Source organism: Natator depressus, chromosome 10, assembly GCF_965152275.1.
Source record: "Natator depressus isolate rNatDep1 chromosome 10, rNatDep2.hap1, whole genome shotgun sequence".
Taxonomy (NCBI): domain Eukaryota; kingdom Metazoa; phylum Chordata; order Testudines; family Cheloniidae; genus Natator; species Natator depressus.
In genome coordinates, this window is record NC_134243.1 from 64,085,480 (window position 1) to 64,098,925 (window position 13,446).

At 41.7% G+C, this 13,446-nt stretch overlaps 1 protein-coding gene across 1 annotated transcript in view; it reads right to left on the reverse strand.

Moving 5' to 3' along the window:
* Positions 1–2,909, reverse strand: part of SECISBP2L (SECIS binding protein 2 like) — a 50,244-nt gene extending 47,335 nt beyond the window's left edge. The window contains exon 1 of the mRNA XM_074966377.1: positions 2,535–2,909. Within this exon, the coding sequence (XP_074822478.1) occupies positions 2,535–2,621 (87 nt within the window). The 5' untranslated portion in view covers positions 2,622–2,909. The remainder of the gene's footprint in view (positions 1–2,534) is intronic.
* Between the last annotated feature and the right edge of the window lie 10,537 nt (positions 2,910–13,446).

Sequence of the window (13,446 nt, forward strand, 5' to 3'; positions counted from 1 at the left end):
TGTCCAGTGCCACTAAGGAGAAAGGTGCGCAAATCAAAGAATTTCCAAGACCCGCACCAGCACCTTACAACTGTGATAAAAAACAAAACTATTTTACACTGATAAAAGCACATTTTAATGTTTTTATTAAACTTACTGAGTTTGAACCTTAGTTCAGAGTATTCCTATGCAGGTTACTACTGGCTAATCAGAAAGCATGTGAAGCAAGACAGTTACAGTATTTCAGAAAGTTACCTCACAATTATTCACGCTAGCATACTATACCATAGTCATGGACCAGGATCCCATTGTTCTAAGCACTGTACAAACAGGACAAAAAAAAGACAGTTCCTGCCCCAAAGCTCTCAGTTGTGCTTCTTCTGATATGAAAGGGGCTACATAAAAAGGGTATAACCATTACTGAGAGCTTCACTACTTAATGGGGTGAATAACCATAGTGATTTTTAGCCCTCTCATGAGCCAGGAAAAAATGTTTAGGGTGTGTGAAGTCATCTGTGATTAAGAGTTCTAGCAACAAACTTCACAATAGTACCACAATACTAATAAAAGTGAACAAACGACATATATGAAATAATTAACAAGAAGCATAGAAAAAAGTTCCCAATTTGGCAGAATAGACTAATTTAATTTTAGTCAAAAAAAAGAAAAGTTGTTCTATTTCTGTACACGGAGTCATCTTTTCATCCTTTCTCCATAACTATCTGATTGCTTGAAGTTATTACTCATCATAACACACAGCCTGCTAGTGAAGATAGACATTGTTTACTAACTCATCCTTAAAATCTATACACAAAATGCAACAATTATTCTTACAAAAATAACCCTTTGTTCAATGTCTACTGTATTACTGAAGTTTAGAATTAAGTCAATTGAGAGGATAACCCCAGAATTTCTGAAGATTTTTCAAAACTGAAAGTCATAACTGGACTATATTTGAATTCCTGCAATTAGGGACTTTCAACACACATTTCCTTGAAGAGCAGCTTAGTAATAATAGAGATCTTATTAGCAAAAAGAAAAGGAGTACTTGTGGCACCTTAGAGACTTACAAATTTATTTGAGCACAAGCTTTCGTGAGCTACAGCTCACTTCATCGGATGCATCCGATCTTGCATCCAATGAAGTGAGCTGTAGCTCACGAAAGCTTATGCTCAAATAAATTTGTTAGTCTCTAAGGTGCCACAAGTACTCCTTTTCTTTTTGTGAATACAGACTAACATGGCTGTTACTCTGAAAAGAGATCTTATTAAGTTTCGCATAGAGGAACTCTTTAATTTTGGATTTTTTAAATCATCATCTTCTTGTGATGAAGGATTTTACTGTGTTCACATCAATAAAACTTTAAATAATTGTGATTGAGTGAGATTTTAAAGGCTCCTTCATTCATGTCCACAACAACTTGAAAAGACCCTGAAAATGTAAATTGATTATTTGGTGGCCCTCCAGTTAAACACATGAGGGGGGGGAGGAGGAAGGACTAAAATTGTTCCAGGTGCTATCTAAACCTTTTATCTGCTACAAACTAAGGACAGGCAGGGCTAGATTGTGCCCTGAATGTCAGAAACTTACATCTACCCCATTAACAAACAATGATTTTAACAAATCTACGTTTCATACACTAGGGAAATGACACATTATTCGTTTTGACGATGTTTTTAAAAGTCTCTCCTGCTGATTTTGCATACGTCAAATGAAACCTCATTTATTCCAATTGTCCCAGCAACTTGAAACACGCCAGGTAAAAGAGCAGAAAGGCGTATCACAACATCTTAGATACAAAATTATGAAAATGACAAACAACAACATCGACTTGCATAAACTTCAAGTTAATACAGGAAGTGGGTAAAAAGGAAGGAGGTCAGACCTACTGTATTTCAGCTGCTATTTTAACGCCCCCCCACACACTTCACAAGACCCTCTCCAGCCCAACAGAGGGAAAGATGGCTGGGGGGACGGGGGTTAGGCGTGTGTTGTCATCCCCACTCCAGGATCCCTGTTTAGGAGTGAAACGTACCCCCAAACAAACATGAAAAGATCGAGTTTTCTCTTCCGTCAACAGCAGCTGGTCCAATAAAGGACATTCCCCGCCTCGGCTCGCTCTAGTTTTCTGGATAACTTTTCAAGACTAAAGCCCAGTTTGAGATTGTTTAAGGGGGGGAGGGAGAGAAAATAGCTTTTACACCCGCCCTCCCCAATGCCCATATACACAAACACACCCCTGTTACAGATCTTCTCCTGAGCCGCCCAGGAACCCAGCTGCTTGGAGTGCAGGCCCCAGGGCTACAGCCGGTGCCCACCAACCCCCTCAGCTGAGCAGCTCCACTGCCCCCTCCCCCGCCTCCGATTTACAGCTCTGTCTCCCGGCTGCCGCAAATCCCCGATACCCCCCGCCCCCTCTTCGTCCCCCTCTGCCACTCGCGAGCTCCTCGGCCCCGGCACCCCTCGGCTCGCGCACACCCCTTCAGCCCCCCTCCAACCTCTCTCATTGTTTACAGCGCGCGTGCTCGCCGCCCCGGGCCCAGCCCCTCCTTTACCTTGTCGTCTTTGTCCATGGCTCCTCCAGCTGGGCTGGGGAGAGGCGGCGGAGTGTCAGGATCAGCTCCTTTGCTGTTACTGAGCATGCGCCCACGCTCTGCGCATGCGTGTTAACATCCCCGGAAGCCACAACCCCTCACTTGCCGTCAGACGCGGCTACCTGTTGAGAACGGGGGTAAACACCAGGCCGCCGCCGCAGCCTGCTCCCCGGGGCGGCCGAACGGGATAGTGGGCGAGCGCAGAGGCAGCACTGGGGCCAGGGTGTGTCAGAGCCGCTTCCTCCGTGGCTGTCCCTTCCCCGCCCGACTCGTTGAGCCGCTCCTGCATATGCCGGAGCCGCGACGACGGACACGAAAACCGGCTCCCGGCTGCGCTACTGATGGGCGGCAGCCAGCGGGCGGCATCATGTGGGACGGAAGCTGGGCGGACCCAAGCCGTGCAGAACGCGTTGGCTAAGTGGCTTTGCTGGCCGGCGCCTGCTTGAGGCCAAGGGGCCTAGTGGTTAGAGCGCAGGACTGGGCGCCAGGACCCCTTGGCTCACGTGTCAGCTCTGTACGCTACTTACCCATGTGTCGGGGGCTCTGAGGATTGTTTAACTCATTGAAGCACTCACCTATTCTAACTGGTGACTGAATCTAAGTTGTTTCTGTGGTTATTCCCTGTAACATGAAGGCATCAAACCCCTGATCTTGCAAACACTTAAGCAGAGGTTTAATTTTTTGTTTGCAGGAGTGGGGCCAAGTTTATAATTTCCTTAAATGAATGGTGTTAATAGAGGTACAGGCCCAAAGAAGGGCAGCTTACCTTGTATATCATGGGCTCCCCCTGAAAAAACCCCAAAAAAACGAAACAAAAAACCTAGTAAGTGGGAACTGATACTGTAGCTCAAGTCACATGAAGAAGTAAGCTAGACATACAAATCTTATTGTAACAGTTCCTGATTGCCTTAACAATAGGGCTTGAATACTTAGGGTGCTTCAGCACTGACAGTACAAGCCTTTACCACTTGAGCTAACAGGCTGAATTTGACAGCTGTGGCTGTATCACATTCATAAGCTTATATGAGCTAACTACAATCAGTGGGTTACATTATGCTGACTTTTTAATTTTCCATTTTATCTAATTAACTCAGTAATACTGGGTGTAGTGACACATTTTACCACCAGCAGGTCTGCAAAGCGATCATCCTATCTATAGCACACACTCTTCTCCAGCAGCTTCTGTTGTGGGAAGTTGTCTCTACAGCAATTCCAATGGAGGCATACGCAAAGCAGACTTCAGAGTAGCAGCCATGTTAGTCTGTATTCGCAAAAAGAAAAGGAGGACTTGTGGCACCTTAGAGACTAACCAATTTATTTGAGCATAAGCTTTCGTGAGCTACAGCTCCGATGAAGTAAGCTGTAGCTCACGAAAGCTTATGCTCAAATAAATTGGTTAGTCTCTAAGGTGCCACAAGTACTCCTTTTCTTTTTGCAAAGCAGACTGGCACCCCTGAGAAAAGGGATGGTGCAAGGATTTAAGAACAATGGCAGTGTGAAATTGTGACCAATAGCTTTTTAGTAGCCACTTGGCTTTCTTATTAAGAACCTAAACATACAATGCATATAATGGAGGAGTGTGAAAAAGATTATAGAAATACATGGCATAACCCAGGAGATATACCTAAATCTGCCCACTACAGTTCTGCTGTGTGGCTGGGAAAGCTGCAAAGGAAAACTCCACATGCAGGCAGAGTGTAGTTAGGGCTAGGAAAGTCCAAGAGACTGGACTGTGGAATTGTTGCTATGCAGACCCAAAAAGTTAAACTTCCATGAAGGGGACATACAAGGGTTGCAGCAGCTATTACAAATATGTATTTGCCTTGGTTACATCCAGCAGCACTTGGAGATTTTCATATAATGTTGACGGTTTGTAATATAGCCTATTTCAATATTTCCATGTACTTTTCCTGCCATTCTAATTCTTTGTGACATTAGTTGAGTGGGTTTGCCTCATTTCTCACAGGTTCAGTGTTTAAAATTGTCTGATTCAGATTATAATGGGTCACTGCTATCTGTATTGTTCAAAGGCTTTGTGGTATAAGGTACCAAATAGCTCAGGGGACTGGCATTCAGGATAAAAGTTTACATCTCTAGTTTACTGCTTAGAAAGTGATTAAAAGTATTATGGCAGTACTCCAATGACCTATTTGAAATGGACTGGGGGTTTATGTATACAGATCTCCACATAAAGAAAGGAAACAAATCTGCACTGTTACAAATTGTCAGGCAAGAGAATGAAGGCTGAATGTATATTGCGGCCAACTGTCTGCTTATTCACAGGAAATTGCTTTAGGTCACATTTGAGACACAAACTCTTAATTTGGACGCACATAAAAAAGGCTACCGGAGCTGCATAAACTTTGTGGTGTTAAGGGTTGAGTGTAATAGTGATAGAAGCCAAGCTTGATTTTCATTAGTCAATGTCAGTACAGTAATCACTAGTTAATGGAGCGGAAAACTGACATTTTGGTATGGCTTCCTATTTTTGCTACTTTCATGTACAAACCTGGAGATTTCTCAGGTCTTACCACAACACATACAGAGGCCAAGAATTTCAAAAATAGGTTCCTACATTCATGCTTTGGCTCCTAAACAAGGTTTAACTTTTTTCTAAAGGGCCGAGCATTCAGCCACAATCATTGAAGTTATATGTGTGTGTGTGTTTTTGCTTTCCTTCAACTATTACTACCTAGGTTATTGTGAAGGTCTATTGTTACAACTGCATAGTTAGGGTTGCATTCTAAAACGGTCTTAAAATTAGGCAAATTCTATTGTCCTTAAAAAAAAAGGGTGGGGTGGTCCATCACTGTGAAAGTTGTGTTAGTTTTTGTGGCCTTTGAATTTTGTATATAGGCTTTGCTCATTTATCTTCATACATTTTTAGTAGGAAAACTTTGAATTTGGTCTTTGGTGCACTTTTTTTCTCTCCACAGACCTACTTTTAATTATTGAGCACTCTCTCTTTAAAGCATTGCCTATCTACACAAAAATTGGTAGAGAGGCAAGTCCTGAGTCAATCTAGGGTGACAGGTAATTTAAAAATAAAGCAAGAACCTTGGCTGCAAGGTCATTTTTGGATTTTATTCCTGTTTTAAGTCATGTACTAGACACACAAACATGAATGACTGACAGGGTTGCCAGGCTTGGCTTAGTTTTACTCTATTCAAATGGAGGAGAAGAGAGAGAGAGAGAGAGTTCAGTCTTGTTCAGAAGAATAAGACACCATTCAGATAGGGTTGCCAACTTACTACTCGCACAAAACCAAACACCCTTGCCCTCACAACCTGCCCTGCCCCTTCTGAGCCCCCCCACCAATTGTTTACTTTCCCTACCCTCACTCGCTCATTTTCACCAGGCTCTCTTGGGGTTGGGGTGTGGGAGGAGGTGAGGGCTTTGGGGTGAGGCCAGAAATGAGGAGTACAGGGTATGGGATGGGGCTCTGGGCTGAGACAGTGGGTTGAGATGCAAAAGGGGGTGTGGGTTCTGGGATGAGGGGCTTGGGGTGCAGGAGGGGGCTCTGGGCTGGGGGGTTTCAGAGTGTGGGAGCAGGCTCCGGGTTGAGGCAGAGGGTTGGGGCACGGGGCAGGGGGGATGTTGAGGGCTCCAGCTGGGGGTGTAGACTCAGGGGTGGGGCTGGGAATGAGGGATTTGGGGTGCAAGAGGATGCTCTGGGCAGGGACTGAAGGGTTCAGAGGGATCAGGGTTGGGGTATGGGGGGTGAGGGCTCTGGCTGAGGATGCAGGCTCTGGGGTGGGGCTGGGGATGAGGGGTTCAGGGTTTGGAGGGCGGGAGGGGGATCAGGGCTGGGGCAAGGGGTTGGGGCACAAGAGGGGGTTAGGGGTGCTGGCTCTGGGCTGTACTTACCTCAAGCAGCTCCCAGAAGCAGCGGCACATTCCACCCCCCCAACTCGTGCATAGAGGCGTGGCTGGACAGCTTTGTGCACTGCCCTGTCCACAGGCGCTGCCCCCGCAGCTCCCATTGGCTGCAGTTTCTGGCCAATGGGAGCTGCAGAGCTGGTGCTTGGGGCAGGGGCAAAACAGAGAGCCCCCGGGTTGCCCCTACACCTAGGAGCCGGAGGGGGGACATGCTGCTGCTTCCAGGAGCCAAAGAGAGCCTGCCTTAGCCCCACTGCGCCACCGACCGGACTTTTAATGGCCTAGTCAGCAGTGCTGACTGGAGCCACCAGGGTCCCCTTTTGACCAGGCGTTCTGGTCGAAAACCAGACACCTGGCAACCGTACATTCAGACCATACCTTGGACAAGATGGGATCCTGCCCTCTATTATCTAATTGAAGCTAGCAAATCCTGAGCTATGTTTCAAGTTTGAGCCACCAAAAGAAGTTATAAAAAACAGCAAAGCGTCCACTTGGCAATATAACCAAGCATATGAATAAAATATGAAACCAAATGATATTTTAAAATAAATGTGGAATCTGAATCCTTTATCTATTGTTGGTTAGCTTTAAATTACTTTAATTACTTTATTTTTACATTCACAATATATTGTTTGGTTTATTTTAATTATTTCATTTTAATTAATATATTTTGCACATTTATTTGTTTTGGAATCTGTTTATTTTAGTTTGCTGTAAATGTAATATGAGCAATAATATACAAACCAAATGTGTATTGTATTTTTCAAATGGATGATCACTATGACAAGGTGATCTGAAAAACAAACATTGTTATTTTGATGAAAGTTTTCTTTTTTGTTAAGTTTATACAAAAATAAACTTTTTATAATTTCTCTTGTCCTGTCCACTAACTGTAGGCCTCAACCAGGGGAACAACCACTCAGGTCCTCGAGGATCTCCAACCATCCAGGTTTTTGTTCCAACTAGCAAATAATTGTTTTTATTAAAATCCACTAGTTTGAATTGCATATAGAATTCTCACGTGCCCTAGTTTTTAGTAGGGATTAGGATATGTAAGAGGTTTCATATGCAATATTAAGCAGCGTACATTTTAAAATAAACTATTAAATGCTGGTTGGATTAAAAACCTGGACTATGGGATGTCCCTGAGGAACAAAGATGAGAATCTTGGTCTTAAGCAATGACCTAAAATGCAACCTGGAAAGTCTCACTGTTTGGCCTTGAATCTCACTCTTCGGAGCTGTAAATCTCACTCTTAAGGACAGCCAACCCTTTGCAGATGCTACATTTTTCGTCAGATTTCATCCAGTAACAGAGAAAGGTGCAACATGCAGCTGTTAAAGATTTATGTGCAGCTGCAGATGGATAGTTTATCCATCCCCAGCTGCACTCTCCCCCTCCCCCAGGCTACATGTGTGAAGAAAAAGCAAAACCACAGTCAGATGCCTTGTATTTCCTTTGCCCTTAAAATCCTCTTCTCCTGTCCCTAACTTAGGTATTTGTAAAAGAGTTTAAGAAAACATGCTAAAGTAAAAAGTTTTGCACTGTATTGTAAGCAGGCAGATTTGGCAAAGAAAGCTAACAATTCTGTACAAGTGACTACAGCAGCTTTCTTATATAGTGTTGACAATACTAAGACATGAAAGTTGCGATATTACAACAAAAAAACTTCAAATCCAGACTCCAGCAAGAAACTGTTGAATTGGAATTCATTTGCAAATTGGATACAATTAACTTAGGCTTGAATAGGGACTGGGAGTGGCTAAGTCATTATGCAAGGTAACCTATTTCCCCTTGTTTTTTCCTACCCCCTCCCTCCCCCCCCAGACGTTCTTGTTAAAACTCTGGATTTGTGCTGGAAATGGCCCACCTTGATTATCATACACATAGTAAGGAGAGGTTTCAGAGTAACAGCCGTGTTAGTCTGTATTTGCAAAAAGAAAAGGAGGACTTGTGGCACCTTAGAGACTTAGTCTCTAAGGTGCCACAAGTCCTCCTTTTCTTATTGTAAGGAGAGTGATCACTTTAGACAAGCTATTACCAGCAGGAGAGTGGGGTGGGGGGAGGTATTTTTTCATGCTTTGTGTGTATAAAAAGATCTTCTACACTTTCCACAGTATGCCTCTGATGAAGTGAGCTGTAGCTCACAAAAGCTTATACTCGAATAAATTGGTTAGTCTCTAAGGTGCCACAAGTACTCCTTTTCTTTTTGCTAATACTAAGACATTCCATGGAACTACAGAGCACTGGACTCCTCCCACTACAGTCACCCAAGCAATCATAAGGCTAAATCCTATTGAAAAGTGATAGGTCTTGCATTGTGCCTGAAGACCCACAAACTTGAGCTCTTTTGGTCTAATGCAAGATATCAACAGTGCCTTCCACCAAGCCACCTGATTGCTGAGCCCAGTTGACTCTAGCATCTCGACCCATTGCAGACAATGATTGCTAGTAAGAGATTTCCCTGACCAAGTGCTAAAAATGGTACAGGTAGTGTAGATGAAATCAACATGGGCCTACTCACAGGGCATAAAGTTAAGCATGTGCATCAGTCTTTGCAGCAGTAGGAGCTAACAGTTGATAATTTGCTGAGTGTGACTATGAGATGGAGCTATAAAAGTTCACTTTCAAGAATCTGTTTAATATGAACATTTGATTCACCTTATATTTTTGTAGCAAAGAAATTAGGCTAGAAAAAAAAAGTATAGTTTGGTTAATTACCACTTAAACTTGTAGCAAAATGTCAACACTCCCAGCTAAGGCATGCTAATGGAAAAAAATAATTCTGAGTGATAAAGAGATCAATTACCTACCATAGAGAAAAAAGGTGCGTTAAGCTTTACTGGATCCTCAAGTACTCCCAATCAAAAGTATTTTTACATTTACTAATAAAAACCAGGCAGATCTGAATCTGAGAACTGCATGTGAGAAATGAGTGGTATATTTAATGAACAAACAGCAAGCCTCCATCATAATTTCAACATTAGGTTAATATTAAACTAACAACAACATTTTCACAAAGCTATTTTGCTAAAGCTTTCCAGATACAACTATTATTTTAGCTCTTTTATTCTTCATTTAAATTGCACCTGCTACATACCAATCTATTTTACTGTTTTAGACAAGTGTTTTGTAGATTGGACTCCCCGAACAGATGCACTCCATCTTTCCATGCATAAAACAGCATATTATCATATCTATATCCAACATTTTACCTTTAAAAAGGAATACACAATGTATGGCATTTTGCATATGGACTATCACATTGTACATTAAGATCTTATCTTGCAAATTGGTTATCCAGGGGTAGGCTTTTACAACTATGCAGACAATAAATAAGTTCAGTAGACTTCACACGGGCATAAGAATCAGCAAAATCACACAGACCTAAGACTCACTTCTGCATAGATGTCTCTAGAACTGCCAGTTGATAACATCTCAGTAGCTGGCTTGCTTACATGCACAGGTAGTCTACATGAAAACATGCCTGCAGTACTGTTGCCTCATCCTCCCTTCACCCTTTGAATCTGATGGTTAATCAAGATTTTGAGCTCTTTAAGGGATTGGGACTGTCTCTATTACATGTCATTACAGCACCTAGCACAATGAGGCCCTGAAGTGAACCTCTTAGGTGTGTTGTAATAATTAGTACTAATAATGTTATTAACGTGATTGCTGTATACAATCATTAATCCGCTGGACTTTAGGAGCAGCAAATATCTGAGATAACCATGCCTAAATTAATGCAGCATTTTCATAGGCTCCATGCCTTAAATCTTGTCTGAGTTGGTAGCCAACAAGACTGTAGCTCCTATAGGGATTGGGGAAAACAGAGCAGAGTGAAATCATAACCCCATTGACTTCACTGGAGCCAGGATTTTACAACAAATGAGCAGTGGAGGGGTTGGCCCTCCCCTTCCTCACAAAAACCCTCTCCACCCAGCACCTGCAGCCTTTGTGACTCCCCTCCCAACACCAATGAGATTAATGAAAGACTCTGCAAAGGTGTTTCCTTGGTCATCTTCCCCACCACAATGTTTTTCAATGGAATGTGCAGTAGGGACACCAGAATAGTAAGGGTCTTCAGTAGAGCTAACCCAAGTGTTTGTGGCCTGAAAAGGGCACTGTTTTTACAATAGCTTTTTAGGTTCTTTTACAAAAGGGAGACAGAAAAATGGATTTAGCCAATTTAATGAAGATTATGATCCAGATGTGAATGGATGTTTCCATGCAATGAAGTTTGTTCTTTTAATGACTATGGTATTGTTATGCAGGTTATATTAACAGTATCCAGCTGATGCAGTTGAACAAGTTTCTTTAGTCATTAACAGACAGATGGGTATAAGATAAAAACAGAGATAACCTGTAATGTATTTCATTTCCCCCAAAGTCAGCCTAACTCAGTGTATATCTACACATCTTTACAAAACAAAGTTTATATTCCTCCCCATTATTGTATTTCTTTTGCTTATTTCTGCCAAGTTAAGTTGACTTATTTCAAACTTAGCCATTTCACATCTCTCCAGTAATGTGGGAGAACTTGCCTGACTGGCAGAAAACCCAGTGAAGAATGCCACTGAGAACAATTCTGAAACAATTGCCTTCTTTGAAATGGACACCAGAACTATAGTGTGGAATGCAACTTAGTTAATTAAGAATCCCACCCAAAATAATACTGACCACCGACTATGTGTTAGGACATTTTCTTAAGATATTTGCTGGACTTTTTTAAATAATGAATCATTATGATAAAAATAACTGTTCATTGTAAAATTCTTCTTGTGTTCCCAAAACACATACCAACATAAAGGTCACGCTTAAAAGGGCCATTATTCATAGTAACCAACAATAAGAAGTCTTCAGATCTAAATTGGGCAGTATTTTTAAAAAGCTGGATCTATATATCTAAACAATATACAGAATGCAGAGGGTCACACTGGATGACCTGAGATATTGTAGGGGTGGAGGGAAAGAAACTTAAAATATTTCAAAAAATTTTTTAAATCTCTATTTTCACTGAAAAGGAGGAAAAGACGCAAAGCTATTCACACAAGCTATGTTAGATCCCCACCCCACAGCTATTACATCTATGCAAGGGCTCTTGGTTACAACAGTTTGGTTTTTACTTGTATAGGTGGGACCAAATAGGATTACAGTCATATTAAAGGATCCATGTCAGGAAAAAAAAGAAATCCAGGTATTCATTCTAGATATGTGAATAATTGTGGGTGCAAATTCAGTGGCTGTTTTTGAAAATACTGTCCTAATTGTCCAATTAAAAAAATAAATCACCAGTTTTAAAATCTGACATTTCAGGTACAAACAATTGTGAGGTGCTGCATCTTTCTTCTGTAACATGGCAAGAGAAAAATACCCAAAATGCCACTTTGGAAACAACAATGGCTAGGTCTGGCCTCCAGCAACACTTCAACCACACTGGTGTCAATTTAACTTAGTTTTTAAAAGTTTGTTAAAATGTATTGCCACATCTGCAAGGCAGCAAGTGAAGCCCTACTTAAAACACTGCCAGTGCCAGGAGGGTGACAGGCGAGCTTGAAAACAGATTCGGCTCGCCCACAAAAAAATAAAGAGCTAAAGTTACTGACCTTCCAAAAAACAAAAACAAAAAAACAAAAACCAATCCAACTATGTAAATTACAGTTTGAGTTTATTTACATAGAGTAACTTAACGTACTACTCCTGAAATGTCAAACAATTGCTCTAGCTTTGAGCGAGAAAGAATATTTCGGGGTAAATTCCAGACAGATGTCACGTTACTGTCACTTCACACAAATGGTGGGATTGTAGCTTGTGTAAACTATGTCAGCAAAAGAAAAGTAAATCTGAAAAATATAATTTTAAAATAGGATTCTAGCATTTTACAGTGAAGTAACATTTCCAGGTAGTTGAAAGAGCTATACAGTTTTGATAATAGACTGAGTTTCAGGCATCTTTCACTACACTGAAATGCACCAACAGGGAGATTCAGCCTTAGTTTCTTTTTGATTTTGCTTAAAATGCTCACCTTTCTTCTTGCTGAACCTCCACTCTTAAACGCTGTTATATCCGGCTAAAAACAAAAACCTGTGCTGATGGGCACCATATAGATGACTAAATTAGATAAAGAGAATGATATCCTTATCTCAAGGAGATGCAGCATAGTGTATTATAATACAGCTGGATTTTGATTCTACACAAAAATGCACTAATTTGGAGCCCAATCCTCAACTCCGGTTTCATTAATAAAGGTAGGTAAAGTGAACATCACTGGGAAGGGAGCACAAAGGGTACTGTGGAAGCAGGTTTTTTCTGCATTCTGCCTTCCTTCCTGAGAATTACTAAAGGCCCCCCCAACAGACATACCTAGGTTCGGGAAGGCTCTGTGGGTTAGGAAAAGCCACTCTTTAAGCAGTGTTGGCCTCCAGTTAATGCCTCCTCTCTCTTTCTGAGGAGGGCTCAATTGTTCCCTCCCACAGATTGGGGAACAATTGTAGGGTAAATGGCAGGGGAGAGAGCCTATGACAGAAGGGCTCAGCACCCACACTGCTATGGGAAGGTGACCCCTAAAGAAGGAATGACTATCCATATGGAAGACACTGGATCTGTAGATATGGAGCCCAGGCTTGCTGAGTGGTTTATTTATTAGCTGGATGCACATGTATAAATTTGCTGTGAAGTATAAAAATTAATTTGATTTTGCTAAATGCAGCCTCCAACCTACAAACACCTACTACCTGGCAGCGCTTCCTACTCTGAGTAGTTCCAATAATTGATTTTTCATGGGATTTTTTTAAAATGTAAAAAACACTTCACATACCATAGTATTATTCAGAAACATGGTGTGTAATAAGAACAATGCATCTGCTAGTGTTATCTGAAGACATTTTTCAAAGAACGTGAAAAAGGACTCTGCCCAGCTCCAATTTATATTCACATTTAACTGTATCTCCGAATACCCAGTTTAGACTGAGTAGATTAAAGTGTCTATTGGTTA